At 45.4% G+C, this 26,624-nt stretch overlaps 1 protein-coding gene and 1 pseudogene across 1 annotated transcript; both read left to right on the forward strand.

The window, feature by feature from the left end:
* The first annotated feature begins 2,611 nt into the window (after window positions 1–2,611).
* On the forward strand, window positions 2,612–11,019 carry ODF4 (outer dense fiber of sperm tails 4). Its single transcript, XM_036339833.1, has 6 exons — window positions 2,612–2,670; window positions 4,361–4,411; window positions 4,850–5,145; window positions 9,897–10,070; window positions 10,405–10,539; window positions 10,724–11,019. Exons 1-6 carry the CDS (start codon window positions 2,612–2,614, stop codon window positions 10,870–10,872), a joined length of 864 nt encoding a protein of 287 aa, XP_036195726.1. The 3' UTR covers window positions 10,873–11,019.
* A 3,160-nt stretch (window positions 11,020–14,179) lies between these two features.
* Window positions 14,180–17,375, forward strand: LOC118672375 (annotated as a pseudogene).
* The last annotated feature ends 9,249 nt before the right edge of the window (window positions 17,376–26,624 follow it).

Here is a 26,624-nt window from a genome sequence, read left to right on the forward strand (position 1 = left end):
ATTAAAGCATAGTGATTAATCACAAAAACAATATGTAATTATATATGTGTTTTCTGATGGTCTTAGGCGACCCCTGTGAAAGGATCGTTCGACCCCAAAGGGGTCGCGACCCACCAGTTGAGAACCGCTGCCATAAGGCATGTCCAGGCACCTGTCCTCACTGCTGGAAGGGTGAGCAGTTTCCTTTTCAGAAACCTCCTAGCCTTGCACTCCATTCTGGCTGTACTCCCCACCTGTGTAAGCAAGTTATTATGAAGCATAGTAACCTCTATCTGGTATTAAAAAAACTGCTGTTTGAAACTCTCTGCTATTGTTAGATAGTCCCTAGTCCTGTAAACTCTGTCATTATAAATAAACTGTCACTTCAAGACAGTCTGTTATTCTGTAAAATGACTTTGTTTTTTAGTTCAAATAATAGAAAAAGATAAACTGTCTGACCTTGCAAGCTAGCCATCTAATGTAACAGACTAAAATAGACTAATACTGATAATAATTCCAACTACTAACTCATTATGTATTCAAGGTTACAAACTAACTGTAACAATAACCTACACAGAGGTCTTAGTGAAACCTGCAAACAAAGACGCTCAAAAGGTATAAATACAAGACACTTCCCCTATGCCGGGGCTCAGAGATTTGGAAGAGCCACCTCCCTCTGGGCCGCGCGCAATGAACGACTCCTAATTAATTGGCTTATGACGGCGTCTTGTATCTCATTCGATGATTTATGACACAACAATTACTTTTTGAATGCTTGGCTTCCTTTCTTTTGGAAAACGGTTCCTCCGCAAGTCCACGTGGTTCTGCTGGTTGTCAGTGAGAGCATCCACCTTCCCAGGCTCCTCTGGTTCCTGCCTAGTTCTAGGCCTGGGCGTTCCGCTTCCTCTTTGAGCCTGTGTTTATTCAGCATCGCCCCAATACACTCCTTTTTTCCTAACTTAGTTTGGGTTTGTGTTGGCAACCAAAGAATTCTCACTGATTACACAGCCTTGTAAGATAGTTGGCTGGGAAGGCATCTTTGTGCCTTTCACCTTGTGGCCAAAAGACAGCCCCTCGGAATAGATGTGGGGTAAATGGCTTGCGGGGAGCAGCACCTTTATGAAATAGAGAACAAAGGACCTCTTCCAGTGGAGCCCTCCTATAGGGGCCATGGCTTGTCAAGCAAAAGGCAGCCTGGAGCTCAGGTCTCACTGCCCCCGTCAGCCGTGTGCTCTCGTGCAGAGCACAGGTAACACAGCCTTATGTAGAGACCCTGTTGTCGGGCCCCCCGACCCTTCCCCTCAGCTCTCTTCTCCTCTTTCCACTTTCCGTTTACCTCCGCTAGGCTTTTACTCGGGCAACATCAAAGAGGATAACAGCTATGTTTACCTTTGTAGCAATAGTTAAGTCTTCCGTGCTTTGTCCATCTGTTGATTCTAAAAGCTGAAACTCAATTAACAGTGTTTAGCTTATGTATTGTGACTTATAAATATCTTTCAATGCAGAGCTAGTAATCACTGAGATTACATTTCCTTTCTTGAACTGTTTTAATTACCTTTTGAGAAACAATATTTGATAGATTCACAGGATTATATGAAATATATGTTAGTTATAAATGATTCTACTATAATGAATACCATGTACTTTTCACCCAAATCAGGCACCAGGAACCTAGTGCCAGTAATGTGCATGTGCCAATGTAATCCTCCCTGTCCCATTCCCCTGCTCCCCCTGAGAGAGAGGCAATATCATTTTTTTGTGTTTATCATCCACTGCTTTAAAAAAAAAAAAAGCCATGCACTCATAACAGCATGTATGCATAAACAATGTTCTGTTTAGTTGTGTTTGTTTATGCGCTCTATAAAAATGTTTACAATGTAGTCTTCTGGGAGTTCTGTTTTTTCAGGAAACATTGTATTTCCAAGATCTTCCATGTTGTTTTGCATTGCTATTGGAACTGTTTATTATGATTAGAAGCTCTTAGGAACTCCAGGAAAAACTGAAACAGAGCCAAAGAAGGAAACACAATCCTGATGGTCACCAGCTCCATGTGAATGTCAGTCCCGGTAGGCCCAGCACCCCCTCCGTCCATCACTGCCCCCTCCTAGTGTAGAAGAGAGTTATCCCAACCCATGGCCAAGGAAGCTAGGGAACTTGTTCACCAACTCCCTACCTGTCAGTAGTTCATGGGTCAGCCTCCACATCCGGGTGCCCCTGACCATGCTGATTGTTCTAGGGATGGCACTCGTCCCTGGCAGGGCCAAAGAATGTTTGGACTTAAGACTGAGAGGTCTCGCCCTAGCCGGCTTGGCTCAGTGGATAGAGCATCAGCCTGCGGACTGAAGGGTCCCAGGTTCAATTCCGGCCAAGGGCACACGCCTGGGTTGCGGGCTCCATCCCCAGTGTGTGGTGTGCAGGAGGCAGCCAATCAATGATTCTCTCTCATCATTGATGTTTCTATATCTCTCCTTCTCCCTTCCTCTCTGAAATCAATAAAGAAATATATATATATATATATATATATATATATATATATATATATATATATATATATATATATAAAGACTGAGAGGTGTCCTCTCTGACAACCAAAGGTTAATAGCTTAGGTGTCTGTGGTGAGCCGGCACGGCCATGGCATACTCAGCCCCATGTTGGGCGCCTTATGTGCTGAGCCATCTCAGCCAGGTTCGGTGAGCCTGAGTGGGGGCGGTAAAGGATGGAGAAAAGACAGACAAGAGAAGAAAGCTGGGTCTGGGTGGAACGCTGTCCCCTCTGATGGAGAGCCTCTCCGATGGAGAGCTAGCGACAGCGCCACGGACTACAAGCCGTGTCTTTATTTTATAGCCAGTTTCCACGAGGCAAAGTAAGGATGTGGTCAAGATGTTTACAACATTCTCGTGGGTTTCGATCCTACTCAACTACATGCACCTGAACTCTATCAAGCCCACATCACTCAGACACATGGGGCCACGTGTTCGGACCATAGGTTCAAGCTTATAACTACAGCTGTTGGCTATAATTGTGCTGGGAGGGCTGTGCCCTCCAAGCTGGGACTTGCACATGGCCATGAGAGAACTGTGCCCTCTCATTAGTCCAAGGCTTGAACCTGTCCAAACACTGTGGCGGCTCTCCACAGGTGTCAGGGCCACGTTTCTCACTATGTGGACCAGAGGAGAGGAGGAGGTTGGTCTGTAGAGGAAGAGCAAGATATTCTGGGAGAAGGAAGACCAGAGTCGGAGTGCTATGGTCTGAATGTCTGTGCACCCCCAAATCCATATGTTGGAAAACTACCCCAAGATTTATAGTATTAGGATGTGAGCCTTTGAGAGGTGATTAGGTCATAAGGGTGGACCCTTATGAATGGGATTAGTGCCCTTACACTGGTAAAAGAGACCTCACAGAGCTCCCTATCCCCACGTAAAGACACAGCGAGAAGTCTGCGACTTGGAAGTGGGGCCTCACCCAACCATGACGACCATGACAGCACTGCGACCTTGGACTGCCAGTATATGATTTCCTGATTCCAACCGTCCCCAAGGTGCAGCTATGCACATGACCTCAGGATTCATGATTAACTCACCTTTTACTTCATTTAGGTTCTGTTCCCTCATTTACAGCCACTGATACGCCAGGAAGTCTGCCAAAACCCTCTGTGTTTTTGTTTCCTTCTCAGGCGAAAGAGCACAAAAATAATTAAAACGATAATTTAACAATAATAACGATCACTTTCTGGGAATTTACTATGAACCGACGAGTGCTTTTTTGTTCCTTCTCTCATTCAACACTCAAACCAAGCCCTGAGGCAAGTGTTATGTCCTGTGTTACAGATGAGTAAATGGAAGCATAAAGAAGCTTTGACTCATGTAGGTTCACGAGGCTGTTAAGAGGAAAGCCCAGCATTCACACCCTACCGCCTGTGAGCCTCACCACACGTGTCATTTTTCCACAAAGCAAACCAACTCTGGCGGGATTCAAATTCACACCCAAATGTGAAAGGCTTTCTCCTCATGAGAACCCCAGGAGCTAAGTGAGGTCCGGAGCCACTATAACCAACCCGGCTGCCATGGGTGACTCAGATTTCTTTTCCTATAACTTAAAAGAGAGATTAGAAAAATCTTCTCAGATTACATGACACCCACATACCTTGTCCTTATCCTACCCTCCTCCTTCTGAGGCTGCAAAAAAAAAAAAAAAAAAAAAAAAAGGTAAAAAGAAAGAAGAGGGAAGGGAATGGCAACTGTTGACTGGAAGTGAGGAGCGTGGGAGAGAGGGGTAGGGGTCAGTAGTGAGGCTGATTACACCTCTGGAAGACATTTTCCTGGGGACAAACTTCTTCTCCCTCCTCCTGCTCCATCAGTGAGCATTTGCGGTTGGTGTCAGGGCAGGCGAAATGGGAAGGGAAAGGAGACCCTCAGAGACCATTGCTCTCAGGTGAAGGGAGGCCGCAGAGCCACAGTTCTGAGCTGAGACCTGAGGAGCAGTGTTTGGAGAAGGGGTTGGGGGTGAAGCTGTGGGCCCCTCCCCCATGTAACTGACGCCCAGGAATATTCCATGGCAGTTAGGGGCCCTGTCCTGCCAGATGGGTTGCTCTTTCCCAGATGCCAGGCCCTATGGTGGCACCTGCCCCGCTTGATGAAAATATTTGGAACGTGAGGGACAACTGAGCCTGGGAAGGGAAGGGGCGACATGGGGTGGAGGATAGAAGGGGAGACAGGGGAGGCTCAAGATTGGGATAGGGGACATTAGGGGTGAGGAGAAAGTGATAAACTTCGGAAACATGGAAAGGAAGGGGGTGCTTAAAAAGGAAGATGGGGTAGAGGTGAACCCGGGACAAGAAGAGGGGGTGCGGGACTTCGCCGTCTCCCCCAGCAGAAACAGGCTGCTGTATCGCCACCGGGACTCGTTGTTGCCCCTGAAATGGAAAGTTGCACACACCTCCCGCTGGAAGGCGCAGGTGCTCGCCTCCGTGCTCAGCCTCATCGCCTTGTCCCTGATGCTGATCATGGCCTTCTCCAAAGCGTGGCTGTACCCCTCCACCATCCGCTTCTTCCAGCGCTGGCCTGCGGATGTCACAGAGCACATCTACACATCTACCCACATCATGTCCCAGGGGCTCCTGCAGATCTGCGTATTCCAGACCTGCTTCTCCTCAGGGGATGAGGAAGGTGAGACCCCCCCATCCCCCCAATCCCATTCCAGGCCTCCAGTCTGCCTTGGCCTCTCCATTTACACCCTGGTATTCTTTTTATTTTTTCCTTTTTATTTTTTAAATATATTTATTGATTTTTTACAGAGAGGAAGGGAGAGGGATAGAGAGTTAGAAACATCGATGAGAGAGAAACATTGATCAGCTGCCTCCTGCACACTCCCTACTGGGGATGTGCCCGCAACCAAGGTACATGCCCTTGACCGGAATCGAACCTGGGACCCTTGAGTCTGCAGGCTGATGCTCTATCCCCTGAGCCAAACCGGTTAGGGCCACCCTGGTATTCTTGTCCCTTCCTTCTGATCATCCTCACTGTGTTGGCCCACAAGATGACTCCACTGGCCCCGAGATTGCCAAGGATCATTTTTCCTCCCCGAGCCTGGCCAAACTGACTTGCCTGGCCCTTCAGTGGAAAGTGTTACTGCTTTTGCTAAGGCTTGCAGTCAAGTCTGTACTTAGAAAGATGTTGTGAGGGGCCTGGACTCGCAGGGCACGTGAATCACTCATCAATCACATCATTCACCACGATCCTGGGAGAAGAGCCCATCAGGGTGATGAAAGGGCGAGGGCTATGCCCTCCATCTTGCCCCGGACCCTCCATGTTGGGGGGCAGCCGCCATGTGCTCAGGAGAGTACCTTCTTCCCGGAAGCCCAGGCCCCTGCTGGCCACGCCCGGGATTTCTTTAAACTAACCAATGACAATCAAGGGACGTATGCGCCGTAGAGATGACCACATCCTGTGTAAGAAGACCCGACTGGCGCCTGGCCAATCGGCAGGGCCCACAGTCAGCTCCCCGCCCCTCACCCCACCCCCTATTAAAACCCTGTTTCTCTCACGGCGGTTTCACTCTGCTTCCGGTTGCTGTGTCGACCAGGAGGGGGAGTCGAGCTAGCTCAATAAAGGACCCCCTGCTTTTGCATGGGACTGGCTGGCTCCCTGGTGTGGATTTCTTGGGGATCTTGAAATCTGGGCACAACAGGTGAGATTTCCTTTCTCTAGGCTTGCGTACCCAGAGTTTTGGGAGGAGTCCCCAGAACGCTCTCCCTCCCACCCTGGTCCCAGCAGCTGGTCTTGCCTTTGGCTCAGGCTTTGCTTTTCTGGGCCAGTTCCGGGTTTCCACATCTGGTTTCCCTGCCCTCTCCGTCCTGGCTTCTTGCAGGTGCCTCATTCCCCGTTCTTGTTAATCTCCCAGCGTGCTGTCCTCTCACTTGCAGATTTGGGCCTCCTCTCTCAGATCTGGTGGAAAACCAGAAACTTTGACCTCCCCATTTCCTTTTCTTCATTGTCATTAACATTTTCAAAAAAAGTTATGTAGCCCGGCTGGTGTGGTGGCTCCATGGTTGAGCGTCAACCCACGAACCAGCAGATCATGGTTAGATTCCCAGTCAGGGCACATGCCCGGGTTTCTGGCTTGATCCTCAGGGTGGGGTATGCTAGAGGCAGCCAGTCAATCATTCTCTCTCACCATTGCTGTTTCTGTCTCTCTCTCCCTCTCCTTTCTCTCTCTGAAGTCTCTCTCTCTCTCTCTCTCTCTCTCTCTCTCTCTCTCTCTATATATATATATATATATATACACACATATACATTTTAAAGTCACATTGCTATTATTTTCTTCCATTATAAAAGTAATACACCCTCATTACAATACATTTGGGGAAACAAAAGCTATTATTTATTATACACTTATTTTATTTAGTTAATTGAATCCTCAAACCTGATGGGGCAATTATTCTTATTTTATAGATGAAAAAATTGAGACTCAAATTAAGTGCCTTGCTCAGGGTCATAAAGCTATTAGGTTTAATCACATGAAATGGACAATATTTGACTGCTTTTCACCTACAAAAAAGAGCAAATTCATATGGATCAACCTAATAATGGCATGTTTACAATTATAACTCAGGTGTGTCTGGCTCCAAAACGAATGTAAGCACCCAACTCGCTCTATAGTGCTGCTCAAAGGCAGCCACTAGTAGCAGTGTGTTGAGCACCCAATTTTTTCTAGGCTTTAAAAAAAAAATTGAACACGTTTTACCTGACTCGTACCTAGATGTATTTATTCTTCTAAATAATTTTATATCTTTTATTTTTAATTTATATTATTTTAAAATTTATCTTTATGCAATATAATAAACATTTTCTTATTATAAGTAACTATAATGTTCAACTTAATAAATTTATCACCTTTTACTCGACTATTTTATTTTCTTATTCTTGGCAAATGCATTTCTAACTTTACACTTGAGGAAAATGGAAGCAACAAAATAAAGCTTTTTCTGTGTTTAATATTAATTCTTTGGTATAGATTTCCCAAAGTGGGTTTCCTGGGTCAAATAGTATGAATATTTTAAGGCTTTTAATAATATTTTCCATGTTGTTTCAAAAAGTATGATAGCTATTTATACTTCCACTAATAATGTATGAGAAGTCTTGTTTCCTTGTATCTTTGCTAGCAATGACTATTAACTTTAAATATATATATATATATATATATATATATATATATATATATATATATATTTAAACATATATATTTAGTCCTGGCTGGTGTGGCTCAATTGATTGGGTGTTGTCCTGTGTACCAGGACATTGCTGTTTTGATTCCTGGTCAAGGGCATATGCCTGGATTTTAGGCTAGATCATCCTGGGGTGGTGCAGGAGGCAGTTGATTAATGTTGTGCTCACATAAATGTTTCTATGTCTTTCTCCCTTCCTCTCTCTCTAAAAATCAATAAACTATTCTTTAAATATATATATTTAAAAATAATTGTGTAACTTTTAATTTAAAAAAAACATTGCATAGTTATTGGGGGAGATACAGAAAGTTTAAAAAATAAAATAAAAATCACCTAAAATTCCCCACACAGGTATAATCACAATGACATTATAATGGTTTTAATTCCAGCCTTTTGTGTGTATCCTATCTAATAAAAGACAGAGATGTGAATTGACCGTACCCTCACTACGCCCATCAGCCAATTAGAGCTATATGCAAATTAACCACCAACAAAGATGGCAGCTAATTTGCATACTGCAGGCAGGGTGGGTCAGCGTGAGCAGCCATCCGGGCCCCGTGTGCGGCCCTGGGCGGCAGGGCTTGGTGGCGCGATCAGCCCGAGGAAGCCCTATTCTTGCAGGAATCTTCCTGCAAAGGGCCTCTAGTATATACATAAAATAAATACAGAAATATAGATATATTTTTTTACTTTATTTTTTATTGCATTTATTGGGTCAACATTAATTAATAAAATCATATAGGTTTCACATGTATTACTTTATTTTAATAAATGTCTATTCTTTTAAAAAATTGTAATCATTCTACATGCCCTGTGTTGCAAACTCCACCTTTCAGTTGTGAGCATTTACTTATATCATTAAATAATTATTCTATAGCATCACCTATGTCTACAATTTATCTGCTTAGGTAGTATATACACAGAGTGAAAATTCAAAACATGCAGAAGATTATATAGTGAAGTGAGCCTCCTGTTTTTCCTTTCTTCCTAGAAACACTCTATTCAAAGACAATCAGCTGTCTTATCATCATTTTGTTTGTTAATCATCACCTGAGGATTTTTCCCCATTGATTTTTAGAGAGAATGGAAGGGAGGGAGGGAGAGACAGAGAAACATCAATGTGAGAGAGACACATTGATTGCTTACCTTTGCACACACACTCCCCAATCAGGGCTGTGAGACAGATCCTGCAACTGAGGTATATGCCCTTGACCGGAATCGAACCCAGAATCCTCAGTCTGCAGGCTGACACTCTCTCCACTGAGCCAAACCGGCTAGGGCCATTAATCCAATGTGTGGGTACACTTAAATTTATTTAACAAATCTTTTGTACATTTAAATATCTCTGCAAAGATCTCTATATATACTTTATAGTGTGATCTTGGATGATTTCCTTAATGTAAATTCCAAAAAGAAACATTTCTGGGTCAAAGGGCTTAACAGTTTAGGGTGTGTTTTTTTTGTTTGTTTGTTTTTCTCTTTATTTTATGCCATATCACTTACTAGAAATGCTGCCTACTAGTAGTATGTGATAGTACTTCTTTCTTCTAAATCCTTTCCTACACTAGATATCATCACTTTTGTCTTGATCTTTTCTAATTTAATAGATTTTTAAAAGCACATTTTGACCTGGCTGGTGGACTCAATGGTTAGAGCGATGGCCTGCCCACAGAATGGTTGCAGGTTTGATTCCTGGTCAAGGGCATGTACCCGGGTTGCAGGTTTGATCCCTGCCCCAGGCTGGGGCGAGTGCAGGAGGCAATCAATCAATGAGTCTGTTTCTCTCCCCCCTCCCTCCCTTCCACTCCCTCTTAAACAAACAAACAAACAAACAAACAAACATCAGTGGGGAAAAAATAGCCTTGGGTGAGGCTTAACAGCAACAATCACAATTCATTTGCATTTCTTTGTGTTGAGCTTCATATGTTTTTTTTTACTTTCTTCTTTGAGAATGGCAGTTCAAGTTTTTTGCCTGTTTTTTCTATTGAGCGATTTGATTTTATAGGGTTAGGATTACCAAACAATCTCCATCAAAAACCGTTGCCTGTTTCAGAAGTGATATTTCATTGTTATCTCAAGTGTGTATTTCTTTGGTTATTAACGGGCCTGGGCATTTTCTCAGATTTGCTCTTTGGATGATAGCTTGTCTTTTTGCAGATCCTTAAGTTTATCCCGTTTTCTCCTTTTCTCCAGACAATTTGGAGCTGTGGACAGAGCACCCGTTCTTTGGGGTGGCCAAGATCACCTTCAGCCTGTCCCTGGTGCTGGGCTTCTTCTACGCCATCTGGCTGTACCTGCCGTACATCCCTGGTCTGCAGAGAGTGCCCTTCTTTGGCTTGATTGGGTGCATCATAAGCTTCTGTGAAGGTGCCCCTTTGTTCTGGGAAAGATCCTCAGTGTCTCCTAACCCCATCTTCCCCGGCACTGCTCCCTCGTCCTTTCTCTGGCCTTGGGGAGGGGCTTGGTGGGTGGTGGAAAAACAGAACAGGTAGAACTGGTAGTTGTTGACTGGAAATGGATTTCCATCATTTCCTGGTCACTAGAGAGGTGGAAGTGAGGGGTTGATTCCCAGGAACCTCTGGGGCCATGGACTCTGTGTGCGCTCAGGGGAGTTGTGGTTTGTGGCGCTGGCACCGCAGATGAGGAAGAGTCCCTATGGGATCCGTGGGTGGCAATGACCCTTCTGCTTCCTGTCTCCTAGTTGCCTTACTTTTCTCCGGCCTCCTGTTGTTTCCGATTGATGTCTGGCTCTACGAGGTGGAGAAGAATTTTTCAATCCACATTGGGTGGAGCTACTTTATTGGTTGGGTGGTGTTTATCTTATATCTCATCTGCGGTGAGTGTCTGGAGGGCCCTGGGAGGGAGGGGACGTGGGTGTGGGTCAGGGCAGACAAAGTGTGGCGAGGTGGCTGACCGTCACAGGGCCAGGTTCTCAGGGACTTCCTTTGGGGCTCACCCTGCTTGCCACTTTCCTTCCACTCTCTGACTCTCCTCTCCCCCATCCCCTTGTCTTTTCCCAGCGTTCCTCTGCTACTTCAACAATAAAAGATTCTGGAGTCTGATTCTGAGCAGTGCGTCCTCCACCCTGTCCTACAGCAGCAGCAGGTCAGGTTCTCTGAGTACAGTGTCTCAAACATCTACGTCAACTTGGAAGAAGCCCGGCACCTGAACAAGGCAAGGAATCTCTGTAAGCTTTTCCGAACTCCTGGCACCAGGTTCTGTCCTTTGACCCGGATCACCCTCCTCATTCTTTCCCACAACCCTTAAGTACTTCGGCCCTCCTCGCTGCAAATCATTAGAAAGCAAGGATTTTGGACCCGCTTTGCACTCCTCTTCTTGTTCCCCCTTGGCCTGCAGTTTGGGTAATGTGGAATAAATTGTCTTTTATTTATCATCTCTGGCAGTTGTTGAAGAAGGAGAGGAAGGGAGAAAGAACAAGTTTGTTTCCGAATTCTTTCTACCTAGGAGCCTTTGGTCCCCAAACCTGCCCAGCCTCTCCCACAAGCATACTGTACACAGCTGGGCAAATATCTCTCAAGAGGCAAGCCTCTTTACACTTTTTTACCCCCATCTCAAAATTTGTTCGTTAGGAGATAGGGGGAATGATCAGGAAAGAGATATCACTTATGAATTGTTGGCTTAATTTATTCACAGTGAAGAATTCAAGAGCAAAATGGCATTTGGAAAGAGGCTGGTTAAACCGTGAGAGCACTATAGGGGGTTGTATCATGTGCCCTGGACAGCAGTCCAACCCTCTATCCAGCTCAAATGACTAGAACTCATGAGCAGTCTGCGTAGATAACACCAGCACCAACCTCAACCCTACCTCCACCTCCTCCTCCACCTTCACCTCCTCCACCATCACCATCACCTCCTCCATTTCTACCACCACCTCCACCTCCTCCATCCCCTCCACCTCTACCTCCATCTCCACTTTCACCACTACCACCACAATCAACTTTTTAAAAAAAATATCTTTATTGATTTCAAAGAGGAAGTGAGAGGGATAGAGAGTTAGAAACATCGATGATGAGAGAGAAACATCAATCAGCTGCCTCCTGCACACCCCCCCTTCCCCGGGGACGTGCCCACAACTGAGATACATGCCCTTGACCGGAATCGAACCCCGGACCCTTCAGTCCGCAGGCCGACGCTCCATCCACTGAGCCAAACCGGTCAGGGCCACCACAATCAACTTTACCACCTCCCTTCCTTTCTGAAATCAATAAAAAGATATTTTTTTAAAAAAGAAAAGAAATAAAAAGGGAATTGAGAGGCACACAAGAGTCACTGGTCCATAGCAATTCTCAAATCCAGCTGGGAAAATATTGACATTTCCTTCATTAAAACTGAGTCTGATTTCTGTCCAGGAGTGTCTCCATGGATCTTTTAAAATCTTTTTTAAAAAGATATAATTAATATACTATAAAATTTACTATTTTTAAAGTATACAGTTCAGTGGTTTGGGTATACTTACAATGTTGTGCAGCCATCACCACCATCCAATTCCAGGACATTTTCATCATCCTAATCACTCTCCATTCCCTTTAGCCCCTACTAATCTATTTTCTGTTTCATTGGATTTACCTAGTCTGACATTTAATATAAATTAAATTATAAAATATATGGCTTTTTGTGTCTGGCTTCTTTTGCTTAACAAAGTTTTCATGGTTCATTCATGTTGTATAAAGTATCAGCACTCCATTTCTTTTTTTATGGCTGAATAATATTACATTTATGGATATGCCATATTTTATTTATCTATTTGTAAATCGATGGACATTTTGGTTGTTTCCACCTTTTGACTATTATGAATAATGTTGCTATGAACAAGTTTTCATACAAAAGTTTTCAGTTCTTTAAGGTATATATAACTAGGAGTGAAATTACTGACTCACATGGTAACTCTATGTTTAACTTCTGGCCGAACTGCCAGAATGTTTTTCAAAGCAACTGTACCATTTTACACTCCCATTAGTAATGAGAGAAGAGTCCAATTTCTCTACATCCTTGCCACACGTTATCGTACGTTATTGATTCAATATTTCTTAATAAATGTGAAGCCCTCTCTCCCTGTGGTTTTGATTTTCATTTTCCTAATGCATTTCTCCAAGATGTAATCTCAAGTGTTTGCGGACAATTTGTACATCCTCTATGGCTCTGCCTGCTATGTCCTTGATTTTACCCGAATCACCCTTTTCTATGAAAGGCAGCCCGTTTTTTGCACTGTGTAGTTTTCTCAGCCTACTTCTTGCTAGAATTTTGGGGGATTGAACCTGCAACCTTGGCATATGGGGACGATGCTCTAACCAACTCGGCCAGGCCCTTTGAGTTTTTTAATTTCAGTTCTTGTATTTTTCAGTTCTAAAATTCCCACTTAGTGGTTCTATTTATCTTCTATTTCTTTGCTGAGACTTTCTATTTTTTTGTCATTTGTTTCAATCATGTTTGTAATTGCTCATTGAAGCATAGTTGTGATGGCTGCTTTAAAATTCTTATTAGAGAATTCCAGAGTGGAATCATACATCTGTCCTTTTGTGTCTGCTTATTTCACTTGGCATAACATCATCATGGTTCATCCACGTTGTAGGATGTATCAGAATTTAATTTTTCTTAAGGCTGAAAATATTCTATTGTATGTACAGACCATATCTTGTTTATTCATTCAGCAGTTGATGTACATTTGTGTTGTTTCCATCTTTTGGCTATTGTGAATAATGCTGTTATGAACATTGGTGTATAAATCTCATATGTGTAATTTTAAGCCAGAGTCTGATGGATTCAGTAGTAGCCATTTAGTTTCATATTGTAGTCATGAATGCTGTTCACCAAACCTTCCTAGCTTTCTGCCTTCGGGGAATATGCTAAGATTTCACCTTCTGACTCCCTTGTGTTTGGGTAGAGTCATGTGACTAGTTCTGGCCAATGAATTGTGAGACACACTGCCTCCTTTGGACCAGAGCTTGTAATTGCCGGTGTAAAATCCTCTAGAGCAGCGGTTCTCCAACGACCCTTTCACAGGGGTCGCCTAAGACCATCGGAAAACACATACATAATTACATATTGTTTTTGTGATGAATCACTATGCTTTCATTATGTTCCATTTGTAACCATGAAAATACATCCTGCATATCAGATATTTACATGACGATTCATAACAGCAGCAACATTACAGTTATGAAGTAGCAACGAAAATAATTTTATGAAACCCGCAGAGCCCGAGCCGGAGCCCGCAGGTCCCGTGGGCGCCGTGCCTGCGGTTCTCGAAGGGTCTGCGCTCCCTGCCTCTCAGCGGGCGGCCGCCCCACGGGCTCCCCTCGGCCCGGGCCTCAGGGCGGGCGCGGCAGGCCGCCGGGGCGCTGCTTTCGGGGGTCGGAGCCGAGAGGTGTCGGGCGCCGTGGGGCTCGGGGCGGGGAGAGCGCGAATCTCCTCCCGGCGTTTCCGGGCGGCGCGGCCCGCGAGGGGGCGATGTGAGGGCGGCCGGGCGCCGGGGGAGGGCATGTTCGGCGGGGTCCGCGGCGCCCCCGCCCCAGCGCCCCCTCCGCGCCGCCGCCGCCTCGGGATAAAAGCGGCGGCCGCGCTTCCTGACCTGAGACCCGCGCGCCCGCCGTCCGCCCGCCCGCGCGCCCGCCGTCCGCCCGCCCGCGCGCCCGGGCGGCGATGACACGGCGCTGGCGGTGGCCGCGAGGCGCCGGGGGGCCGGGGGGCCGTTTGCTGGCCGTTTGCTGGCCGTTTGCTGACCGGAGAGCGGCCGCCGCCAGCGTGTCCGCGGCGCCCCGCCAGCATGGGCTGCGCCTCGAGCACCCACATTACCGAGACCCAGACTGTGTGCCCGGGCGCCCGGGAGGCCGAGGACGCGCAGGACCCCGCGGCGCTGCTGCCCGCGCCGGGCGGGCCGGGCGCCCTGCTCCGTCCGGAGCCCGAAGCCGTGGCCACCACCAGCGGCGCCCTCCCCGCGGACCCCGACTCCAAGAGACCGACATCTCACGTGCATTTTGGCCCCATGAGGTTTCAGGCAGATCAACTCCAGGTACTGTTAGCGTTTATCAAAGACGACAGCCAGTGTGAAGGATTCCGTAAGGCGTGTGAAAAAGCAGGGTTCAAGTGCACGGTGGCCCTGGAGGTCCAGGCTGTCCCGACCTGTTTCCTGGCTGCAAATCACGACATCATCATCATCGACCACAGAACCCCCCAGCCGCTGGACGCCCCGGCGCTGTGCCAGTCTATTCGAGCCACACAAGTTTCAGAAAAACAGTTATCGTTGGGGTAGTACGCAGGCGGGACGCAGAGGGGTCTGTGATGCCCTCATTAGTGCCGGCGTTACGAGGAGGTGCGTGGAGAACCCCAGCCTCCTGGCCTGTTACGCGGAGCTGCGGCAGCTGCAGTTTGGAGAGGTGCGGTCACAGCTGAAACTCAGGGCTTGTAATTCAGTATTCACTGCACTAGAGAACAGCCAAGACGCCATTAAAATCACGAGTGAGGACAGCTACATACAGGATGTAAACCCAGCATTTGAAACAACAGTGGGCTATGCGTCGGGTGAATTATTAGGGAAGGAGTTAGCAAAAATGCCTCTACATGAGAAAAAGGCTGACTTGTTCAGTACTATACATTCATGCATGAAGATGGGCGAGGAGTGGCAAGGCGTTTACCACGCCAAAAACGGAGATAATGTACAACAAGATGTGAAGATAATACCTGTCATTGGACGGGGAGGAAAAATTAGGCACTATGTGTCCATCATCCGAGTGCGCAACGCCAACAGTAAGGCTGCGAAGAGCACGGAATCTGTTCATTCTGACACTCCCACAGATAATCCATCGGGTAAACATAAAGACAAGAGGACAAGCTCCCTGGACGTCAGGAGTGTTGCCTCACGAGCAAGCGAAGTGGCCAGCCAGAGGCCACACTCCTCCATGGCCCGGATCCACTCCATGACCATCGAGGCGCCCATCACCAAGGTGATCAATATCATCAGTGCTGCCCAGGAGAACAGTTCCATGCCTGTGACGGAAGCCTTAGACCGCGTCCTGGAAATTCTGAGAACCTCGGGGCTGTATCCACCCCAGTTCGGGGCGAAGGAAGAGGATCCTCACACCAAGGACCTCATTGGGGGCCTGATGTCTGACGGTTTTCAAAGACTGTCTGGGAATGAGTACACTCTCTCCACAAAAAACCTGCAGCAAGTTCCGGGCAGCTTACTCACCTCCGAGTCCCTTCACGCTATCCCACCGCGGATAGCCGAGGCCATGGAAAACGATGACGACGGGGACTTTAATGTTTTTGCACTGGAGACTGCCACTCAGAAAAGGCCTTTGACTTTTCTTGGTCTCAAAATCTTCGCTGGCTTTGGGGTCTGTGAATTCTTGAAGTGCTCGGAGACGACGCTGCGACTGTGGCTGCAGACTATGGAAGCCAACTCCCACTCCTCCAACCCCTACCTCAGTTCCACCCACGCTGCACGCCACCGCCTCCTTCCTCTGCCAGGAGAGGATCAAGCAAGCGTTAGACTCAGGGGACCAGGCCGCCGCCCTCATCGCAGCCGCCATCCACGACCCGGACCACCCGGGGAGGACCAACCTCTTCCTGTGCAATGCGGGCAGCCCCTGGCCGTGCTGTACAACGACTGTGCCATGTTGGGGAACCACCACGCGGCCCTGGCCTTCCAGCTGACGGCCAAGGAGGACAAGCGCAACATCTTCAAGAATGTGGAGAGGAATGACTACCGAACACTGCGCCAGGCCACCATCGACATGGTCTTGGCCACGGAGATGACCAGGCACTTCGAGCACATCAGTAAGTTTGTCAACAGCGTCGTCAAGCCCTGGGCAGCGCTGGAGGAACGCGAGGGGAGTGAGCCAAACCCCTGTGACGTAGACACGATGCTCCGGTCTCCGGAGAACCGGACTCTGATCAAGCGGCTGATGATCAAGTGCGCGGACGCGTCCCACCCCTGCCGGCCTTGGAGCAGTGCATCGAGTGGGCCGCACGCATCTCGGAGCAGTATTTTTCTCAGACCGAAGAAGAAAAGAAGCTGGACTTAGCTGTGGCGATGCCAGCTTTTGACCGAAACACCTGCAGCATCCCCAAGTCCCAGATCTCCTTCATCGACTACTTCGTCACGGACATGTACCGTGCTTGGGACGACTTTGTAGACCTACAGGAGTCACTGCAGCACCTGGACAACAATTTTAAATACTGGAAAGGACCCGACGAAATGAAGCGGCGGGGCGTCCGACCACCTCTGGCACCAAAATAGAGAAGGCTCCCTCTGTCTGAAACTGGACCTCTGAACCTGCTCTACTCGCCTGATGTACTTTGCCAGTGACTCTACAAATTAAAAGAAAATAGGACTGAACACTTTTTCATAGAATTTTATTAATGACTTTTTCCAGAAGTTTGCCTTATTTTGTAGTGTTTATACCAAATATTGTCATAGAAACATAGCAAACAGAATATTTACTAAATTGACTTTTTAAAACCAAACTGTTTTTATCTTCATAGGTAATTTTTAATTCTAGATATTTATAAAGGTTCTGTATCTTCACACTTTCAATAAATGTAGTACCATAAAAAATGAAAAAAAGAAAAAGAAAGAAAATAATTTTATGGTTGGGGGTCATCACAACATGAGGAACTGTATTAAAGGGTCGCGGCATTAGGAAGGTTGAGAACCACTGCTCTAGAGCAAGCATGTCAAACGCAAAGGCTAAATGGGCCAAATAAACAAGGTTTAAGTTTATGTGGACCGAAACAAAGCAAAAGCTTCAATTTTCATAGAAACATAGGTTTATTTCGAAAAGTAAAGTGTAAAAAAAAAAAAGCACAAAAGCAATGATAAAATTAATGTTTTCTTCCTGACAACTGGCATCTCTCCTCTGCTACTGTCTTTCCTACTTTGGGGGAAATCTTGTTCACAGTGATTACTTTCAAAACTGACCAAGGGGAACGTCAGTAATTCTGGAGCTGACAGGAGACTTAATTCCTTTCATAACTGTAAATAACTGCTCACACAGATAAGTACTTCCAAACATGGAAATAATTTCATATGCGAATTTTTGAGTATTTTCAAACCGGGCAGGTAAATATTTGTAAAATTCAGGCACGCCAACTTCACTGAATTTTGCCTTCAAATCTGAATCACACTGGATCTCAATTACCTCCATTTGCATTTGATTAGGTACTGATTCTATATTTATTGAAAAAATTGAAGAAAATTTATTCCAAAAATTTAAAATCTGCAAACCTTGTTTCAAAATCAGTTCTAAGGCTTAAAATTTTCTTCTGCGTATTTTTGATACGATGCAGTTTCACCTAAATTTGATTTGTTCATGCTGCATGCCAGAAAGTGCATTAAATCTTCATTTTTCAACTGCTTTTCCCAAAGATCTAGCTTACATTTGAATGCTTTGACTTGGCCACACATGTTTGTAATAATCTGATCTCTTCCTTGCAATTTTAAGTTTAAATCATACAAATGTTTTGTTATATCAACCATGAAGGATAAATCCTGCAACCATATTGTGTCAAAAAACAGGCTTGTGTCTTGATTTTTAGACATTAAGAACTGACATATTTCTTCTTTCAAGTCCCAGATTGTTTAAGAACCTTGGAGCAGGAGAGCCAACGTACCTCAGTATAGGACAAACTGGAATATTCGCTGTCTAATTCACGTAAGAAAGCAGAGAACTGTGGCTGATTTAAACTTCGAGATCTTATGAAATTGATAATTTTTTTGATAGATGTCAACACATTTTCCGTGTTTATTACCTTTGCGCATAATACTTCTTGATGTATAATGCAATGTGTATGATGAATCATGGATCCGTCATAAATTTCACTTTGTTTTTTTTGCAGTAATTCCACAAAACCATTGTTTCCGGTCATCGAAGGAGCTCCATCTGTAGCTGCAGAAGTTAATTTTGAGAGAGGTAGATTGTATTTTTGCAGAAGTTTAAAAACACAATTAAACATATCTTGTCCTGTACTAGTGTTATGCATCGGTACGAGTTCCAACAACTCCTCAAAAATGTTGAAATCCGTGTCGCAAGCACGAAGAAACACAGCTAACTGAGCCACGCCTCCAATGTCCGTACTCTCGTCACAGGCAATGGAGAAAGCTTCGAAACTAGGTGATTTTGCTTTGATCTGAATACTTAAATTGTCGGCCAAATCAGTAACTCTTTCCGCAACTGTATTTCGAGACAAAGAGATTCTCTGAAAAGACTTCCCATTTCCAGGACAAATAATTTCTGCAGCTTTAATGAGACATTCCTTTAATGAGACATTCTTTACTGAAGGTGGTTTCCTTCAGTAAAAGGTTTCGAGTGTTTAGCTATCAACTCTGACAAGACGTAGCTTGCATGCCCCGCTGCTTCACTTTCATGTGATAGTTTAGTCACCATGAACTGCTGTTTATTCAGCCCCAACTTGAGCTCTTTCAACTTTTCTTGTCTCATTAATCCCTCGTAATTATCATATTTTGACTTACGTTGTTCATAGTGACGATTAATGTTGTGTAACTTTGGTACGCTAATAGCATTATTACATATCAAGCAGATTATTTTATTTTTTACTTCACAGCAAAAATACTCCAATTCCCACATTTCTAAGAAATTCTGATGTTTGTCAGCAATTTTTCATTTATTTTTACTACCACTTGATTTCAATAGAGACATGCTGAATACAAAGGGCTGAAATAAATGAGTAATCGTTAACATAACATAATAGAACATTTTAATAAAAATCGAAAGCAACTTAAATATTCTTCAATAGGTGAATGGATAAAATGTGGCACGTCCATATAATGAAATATTATTATTTTTTATTCTTTTAAAAATTGTTTTAAGTATTACATTATGTCTCCTCCCCCCTGCCACTCCCACCATCCAGGACAACCTCCCACCCCCCCAGTGTCTGTGTCCATTGGTTATGCTAATATGCATGTATACAAGTCCTTTGGTTGATCTTTAACCACCCCCTCTCCCCAGAGTAGTATTTAGTGATAAAAAGGAATGAGCTAGCCCCGACTTGGTGGCTCAGTTGGTTGGAGCATTGTCTTGTACACCAAAGGACTGTGGGTTCAATCCCTGGTCAGGGCACATACAGGAGGCAACTAACTGATCAATGTTTCTCTCTCACATTGATGTTTCCCTCTCTAAGGAAAAAGATCAATAAATACATATCCTCAGATGAGGATAAACAAAGAAGAAATTAGCTGTCACAAGCCGTGAAGAGATATGGAGTAACCTTAAATGCAAATTGCTAAGCGAAAGAAGCCAGTCTGAAAAGGCTACGTACTAATATCATTCCAAACAGATAACGTTCTGGAAAAGGCAAAACTATGGAGACCGTGGAAAGATCAGTGGTTGCCAGGCATTTGGGAGTAGGGAGGGAGGGGTGAATAGGTGGAGCACAGGGGGTTTTTAAGGCAGAGAAACTATCCTATATGGATACATGTCATTTTACATTTGTCAAACCCATAAAACGTACAATACCAAGAGTTAACCCTAATGAAAACTATGGACTTTGGGTGATAACGATGTGGTCGATTCTGACAAATGGTGCCAGATGTGGATGGTGGGGCTGGCTGTGTGTGCATGTAGTGGGGGTGGAGGTGAGGGTACGTGCAACCTCTGTCTTTGTGCTCAATTTTGCTGTGAGCCTAAAACCGCTCTCAACAATAAACTCCATTAGTTAAAAAACAAGGGCCAAGAAAGAGACTGTAGAGCTTCACTTTTTTGCAATGGAGAAAACGCAAAGCGTGTGATTTTCTGCCTTCACAGAGCATGAGGCAGCAACAGGCTAAGCATCCCTGTTTTGCCACAAGGAATGTCACTGTGGCAATTCCTCAGTGCAATTCCTCCATATCTTTTCATGGCTTGTGACAGCTAATTTCTTCTTTGTTTATCCTCATCTGAGGATATGTATTTATTGATCTTTTTCCTTAGAGAGGGAAATGTCAATGTGAGAGAGAAACATTGATCAGTTAGTTGCCTCCTGTATGTGCCCTGACCAGGGATTGAACCCACAATCCTTTGGTGTACAAGACAATGCTCCAACCAACTGAGGGGGATTCAACTAATGGGAAGGAAGAAGAATCCTCAGGATGGGACCATTGTCTGGGGTGAGGATAGTCAATGGGATAGAAACGGTCCTTGGTATTTGTGAGAAATTGGGGCCCCGTGTGTCTTTAGCTGAGCAGAGACAAGTCTACTTGACTATATTCTACGGAGTCCCTGAAATATACCTGTGTACACACAGGCAAACAGCACAGGATGGGGAACTCTCAGCACTTTTGAAATCTGCAACATGGGCAATGCCAGGGCTTGAAGATAGATTCTTGCTTGTATGGAATCCTGCCTCTGCAGGCTCAAGAGCAACCTGCACGTTACTGCCCTGTATTCCCGCGCTCACAGGTCCTGAAGCTTTTAAGGCAGTGGGTTGGCAAACCACGGCTCACGAGCCACATGCGGCTCTTTGGCCCCTTGAGTGTGGCTCTTCCACAAAATACCACCTGCGGGCACGCACGTACAGTGCGATTGAAACTTCGTGGCCTGTCCGCAGAAGTCGGTTTGGGGCCTGGGTGAGTCTATTTTGAAGAAGTGGCGTTAGAAGAAGTGGGGGGTGTCGGTCAGCTGGGCGATGGGAGACGTGGTGCAGGTGGCCCCGGGATACGAAGTGCGGGGGAGGCGTGCGCGATTCATGCACGAGGTGAGTGAGCCAGCCAGTCAGCAGTTGCATGTGCAGTGGTTAGTGCTAGTGGTGTCCGCAAATCACGCGTGGGTGACAAAACTACCTACTCGAAGCATCAAGTTACCTGTATTTTTCCAACCAGCTGCAAATCCTACAGGTATTTTGTCATCAATTTACGAATTGTAATTCTTTTGTGTTGATGGCTTTATTATTATAAAATGAAACATTTTTTAGGTGCCCTGTTTGAGATGGCTACAAAGAAGAAGCAAAGAAACACGGAAGGCGAAAACCGTGAATTTAAAGTTGAATTTAAAGTAGAATGCACCTACCTATATAGTTTAAACTTAAAAAATTTGGCTCTCAAAAGAAATTTCAATCGTTGTACTGTTGATATTTGGCTCTGTTGACTAATGCGTTTGCGGACCACTGTTTTAAGGGACTGGTTACAAGAAGGCAAGCCTGGCTGTCCTCTGTGGCGGGACTCTGCCAATTCTAACTCTGCCAATTCTTTTTTTTTTTTTTCCTCTTGACATAATTTCAGACTTACAGAACAGTCTCAAGAACAGTCTACTCTTCACCCAAATTTCTCCAAATGTTAACATTATGGCATTTGCTTTATATCTCTCCTTCCCCTTCTCCCTCTTTCTCTCTTACATACACACACACACACACACTCACACTCACACACACACACACACTCACAGTCACACACACACACTCTCACACACACTCTCACACACACACACACACACACTCACACACACACACTCACACACACACTCACACACACACACACTCTCAAACACACACACACACACTCTCACACACACACACTCTCTCTCACACACACTCTCACACTCACACACACACTCACACTCACACACACACTCTCACACACACTCTCACACTCACACACACACACACTCTCACACACACACACACTCTCACACTCACACACACACACACACACTCTCACACACACACACTCTCACACACACACACTCTCACACACACACACTCACACACACTCACACTCACACACACACACACACTCACACACACACACACTCACACACACACTCTCACACACACACACATTCTCACACACACTCACACACACACACACTCACACACACACTCTCACACACACTCACACACACTCACTCACACACACACACACACACACACTCACACACCTTCCCCCTACCATTTGAGAATAAGTTTCAGCATGATGCCCCTTTAACCTCAAATACTCAATGTGCCTTCCCTAAAAACAAGGACAGTCCCTTAACCACAGTACAATTCTCAAGATCAGGAAAATAACACTGATACAATACTACAATCTTCAGACAATATTCAGGGATTTCCAGTTGTCCTAATGGTGCCCATTATACAAAAGAAAATCTTGGATCATGCATTGCATTCAGTTGCCTTTTGTAACATTGACTTTTTGAAGCGTACCAGCCAATTACTTTTATTGGTTTCCCCTTAATCTGGGTTTGTCGCCTGTTTCTTCACAATTAGATTCGGGTCATGCATTATCTCACAGAAATGTGCTGTTCTTGGTGCATCATATCAGGAGGCCCCAACACTGGGGAGGCTGATCTGATCACTGGGTTAAGGTGGTGTCTGCCAGGCTTTTCTGCTGAGGATCCTGCCAAGTCTATCTCCCTTGCAAGAAGTCCCCCAATACAAGGGCAGCAGAATGGAGATTGCTCACCAGCAACAGCAAACAACCCTTCAAAACTCAGTTTAAGGGACCGGCGTGCAGAGTCCTCACTGAGCGCCCCTCTACAGACTTGGAAGTCTTGGCTTTGTGCCCTATTGCAGCATTTTACTAGTTGATACTCCCAATAACCAGCACCATGCCTGGCACATTGGTGGTGTTTATAAATGTTGAATGAATGATGACGGTATAGACTAGGGAAATGGGAGGTGGTGGTGAGGAGAGATGGGAGAGGAAAAGCCAAGACTGACCATAGACATCTCAGGAAGGAGCCTCTCTTCCCCATACGGATAGCATCTGGGGCTTCCCAGGTGCCTTCTCCTCCCTCAGTGCTAACTGGTTGGACTTGCTCCACCTCATTTCAAGCAGAGAGGCAGTGTTTCAGGACTGGAAAGCAGCTGGGTGATTACTGGTGATCTGGGTTATGTGTTCAGGCAAGATCTCACTGGTTCTTATTTTTAAGGGAGCCATTTCCCAGGAGAAAGGGATAAAGAGAGGAGATGTCCTTCAAAGAACAGCACACTCAGTCCTGGGGTGGAGTGCGGGGAGGAGAGAAACAAACATCTGGTCACTGATTGACTCACTAAAGTTAGCCAAATCCAAAGAGGAAAGACTCACAAGGGCTCATCTGCTAGTGGTAATGTCAAGGGAAGTGCCTAAAAGTGAAAAGAAATCTTAGGCCAAAGTTCCATGTGTGGAGAAGTTATTCTGAGCAAGGAGCTAGCCAACAGAAAGGACTCAGCAGCTCAAATGAAATAGAACAATAGATTCTACAAAGGCGACTTGGGGAAGCAAAAATTAAAAACATCAGGACCAAATTTTAAATGGGATAAAAGTAAAATCTAAATATATCCAAACGGTAAAAATAAAATCTTTAATCAATTAGAAATAAGAAAAGTAGACATAAACAACCTAAAAAGCAGTCTCGTATTAAAACAGAAAGTCAATTTGCTCAGGAAGTTCATATTTCCTGTCTACTTTGTTTGCTTGGAACACACAGTAGCACAGGCCATCTGGGGTTATTAATTCTGGGGTAAAAATGTCCGAACCTGGGTAAACAAAGATTAGCAACAAAATAACAATAATGAAGAGGAACCAGGAACTAAAAAAGAGACCAAGTTTCAATAAATTCAAAGGAATAGAATTCTGGACAAAATTCAGGAGATTCCAGGGAAAACTATTCTGTCATTAGTTAACTTTTTGAACAACAGGGTCCTGGGAGGGCTTTGCTCTTTTATATTTAAAAGTATCGCAGGTTTCAAATCAATTTCTGTAAAACTTCCACAAAATAATGGAAAGATGTGTAAATCACATATTTAAAAACACCCCGAAAAACTTCTGCCTTAAAATGTTTGAAAGGGTTGAAGAGAATAAAATGGGGTAGAGAAAGACTTATTGTGCTTAGCAGATATCTTGCAGAAAGCTTGCAGCCTTGAGCACAGCATAGCTCAGATAACCAGAAGACACCTGGCATGGGAGGAACCAAGGACGGACCAGACCCTCACGTCAGCAGAGTGGCTTGCAGCCAGCAAAATTTAATAAAAACCTCTCTCTCCCTGCTCTCTTGGCTGATGCCTTTCTCGGTCTCAGCCCACTTGCACCCAGGTGTTGGAAATAAAATCTGTTTTGATACAGTATGGCCTCATGTCATAGGTGCTTGACCCCAGCCCACTCCGGACCTTTCAATTTTACAAAGCTCAGTGGTCAGGGTGGCTCAGACAGTTGGAATGTCGTCCCTTACACCAAAAGATCTCGGATTCAATTCCCAGTCATGGCACATACCCAGGTTGCAGGTTCAATCCCTGGTTGGGCTGAGCATGGGGGGCAACTGAATGATGGTTCTCTCTCTCTCTCCCTCTCCCTCTTTCTTTAAATCCTATATAATAAAGAGGTAATATGCAAATTAACCCTCACAAGATGGCTGCCTACAACCAGGCTGGTGGGGGTGGGTGCAGTTGGGAGCGACCAGGCCGGCAGGGGGGGCAGTTGGGGGCGATTAGGCTGGCAGAAAGGGGCAGTTGGGGATGACCAGGCCAGCGGGGGGGGGGGGGGCAGTAAAGGGTGACCAGATTGGCAGGAGGGGGCAGTTGGGGGCAACCAGGCTGGCATGCAGAAGCAGTGAAGAGTGATCAGGCTGGCAAGGGGCAACAGTTAGAGGTGACCTGGCAGGTAGGCAGGTGAGCAATTAGGAGCCAGTGGTCCAGGATTGTGAGAGGGATGTCCAACTGCCGGTTTAGGCCCGATCCCCGGGACATCCCCCACGGGGCCCCAGATTGGAGAGGGTGCAGGCTGGGTTGAGGGCCCCCCCCCCCCCCGCACAAATTTTGTGCACCGGGCCTCTAGTTCAATAATAAAAAGGGGAAAAAAATACAACCCAAAGCCACTGACTCTGAAAAGGTTAAGGAAATTGGCCCAGGCACTTAGCAAATCACAACTTAACGGTCCATTGCACCAATGCCCAGAAAACATGCAACGTATTTTGGAAACAGGAGTGTAAATCTTAGCTTCTCAGGTGCCTCCACCTCCTCCCTCCCTGCTAACTAAGGACATTCCAATGCTTAGCCTCAAAAACCCACTGGGAACAGGATCTCAGAAACATCAGAAGAAAATGTTCCTTCTTAGAGCTGCAGAAAAGCAGATTCTATTCCACAACATAAAACTAGTTCTGATTAAGGGATCCATGGAGGACACTTGTTTAAGCATGGATCTTTGAGTCTCCCATCATCTCTCACCTTCCTAGAAGTGGGGACATGAGTCCTGATGGGGAGCTCTGGCATTGGGGTTCCAGGAGAGGCAGGAAAATAAAAGTGCAAGGGGACAGTTTCCATGCTACACAGTTTTTGCTGGAAGAGAATTTTAATTTTCTTTCATTTTTTGATAAGGAAACCAAGGCTTGAAAGGCATCAGTGACCATGGCAGGGCCTAGATTGACTGAAAGCCTGAGTTTCTTTCTACGACCCACAGAAAACAAGTGGAACCGAAAATTATGGCCTAGACCGGAGGCCATAATACCAAAGTTGCAAAGGTAGTTGGGACCACACTGTGTCCCAGCTGGATATCAGGTTGGAGTCAGGTTTAAGTCATTATCCTGTGAGCAATGGGAGCCACTGGAAATTCATGAGCAGAAAAGGTGGTTACAAGTACTGACCTTGAACTTAGAGAGACTTAGATGTTAATCTGGGGCCAGTTAGTAACCTTCCTGAGCACCGTTTCCTCCTCCCTAAAAAAGGGAAATTAAGCCCAGCTGGCGTGGCTCAGTGGTTGAGCATCAACCTATGAACCGGGAGATCACAATTCGATGCCTGGTCAGGGGACATGCCTGGGTTGTGGGCTTGATCCCCAGTGTAGGGCGTGCAGGAGGCAGCCAATCCATCATTCTCTCTCATCATTGATGTTTCATTCTCTCACTCCCTCTCCCTTCCTCCCTGAAATCAGTAAAAATATTTTTTTCAAAAGGGAAATTAAGTCCTTAAGTTACTTCACCTATTTAAATTCATTTC

Source organism: Myotis myotis, unplaced genomic scaffold (genome assembly GCF_014108235.1).
Source record: "Myotis myotis isolate mMyoMyo1 unplaced genomic scaffold, mMyoMyo1.p scaffold_m19_p_17, whole genome shotgun sequence".
NCBI lineage: Eukaryota > Metazoa > Chordata > Mammalia > Chiroptera > Vespertilionidae > Myotis > Myotis myotis.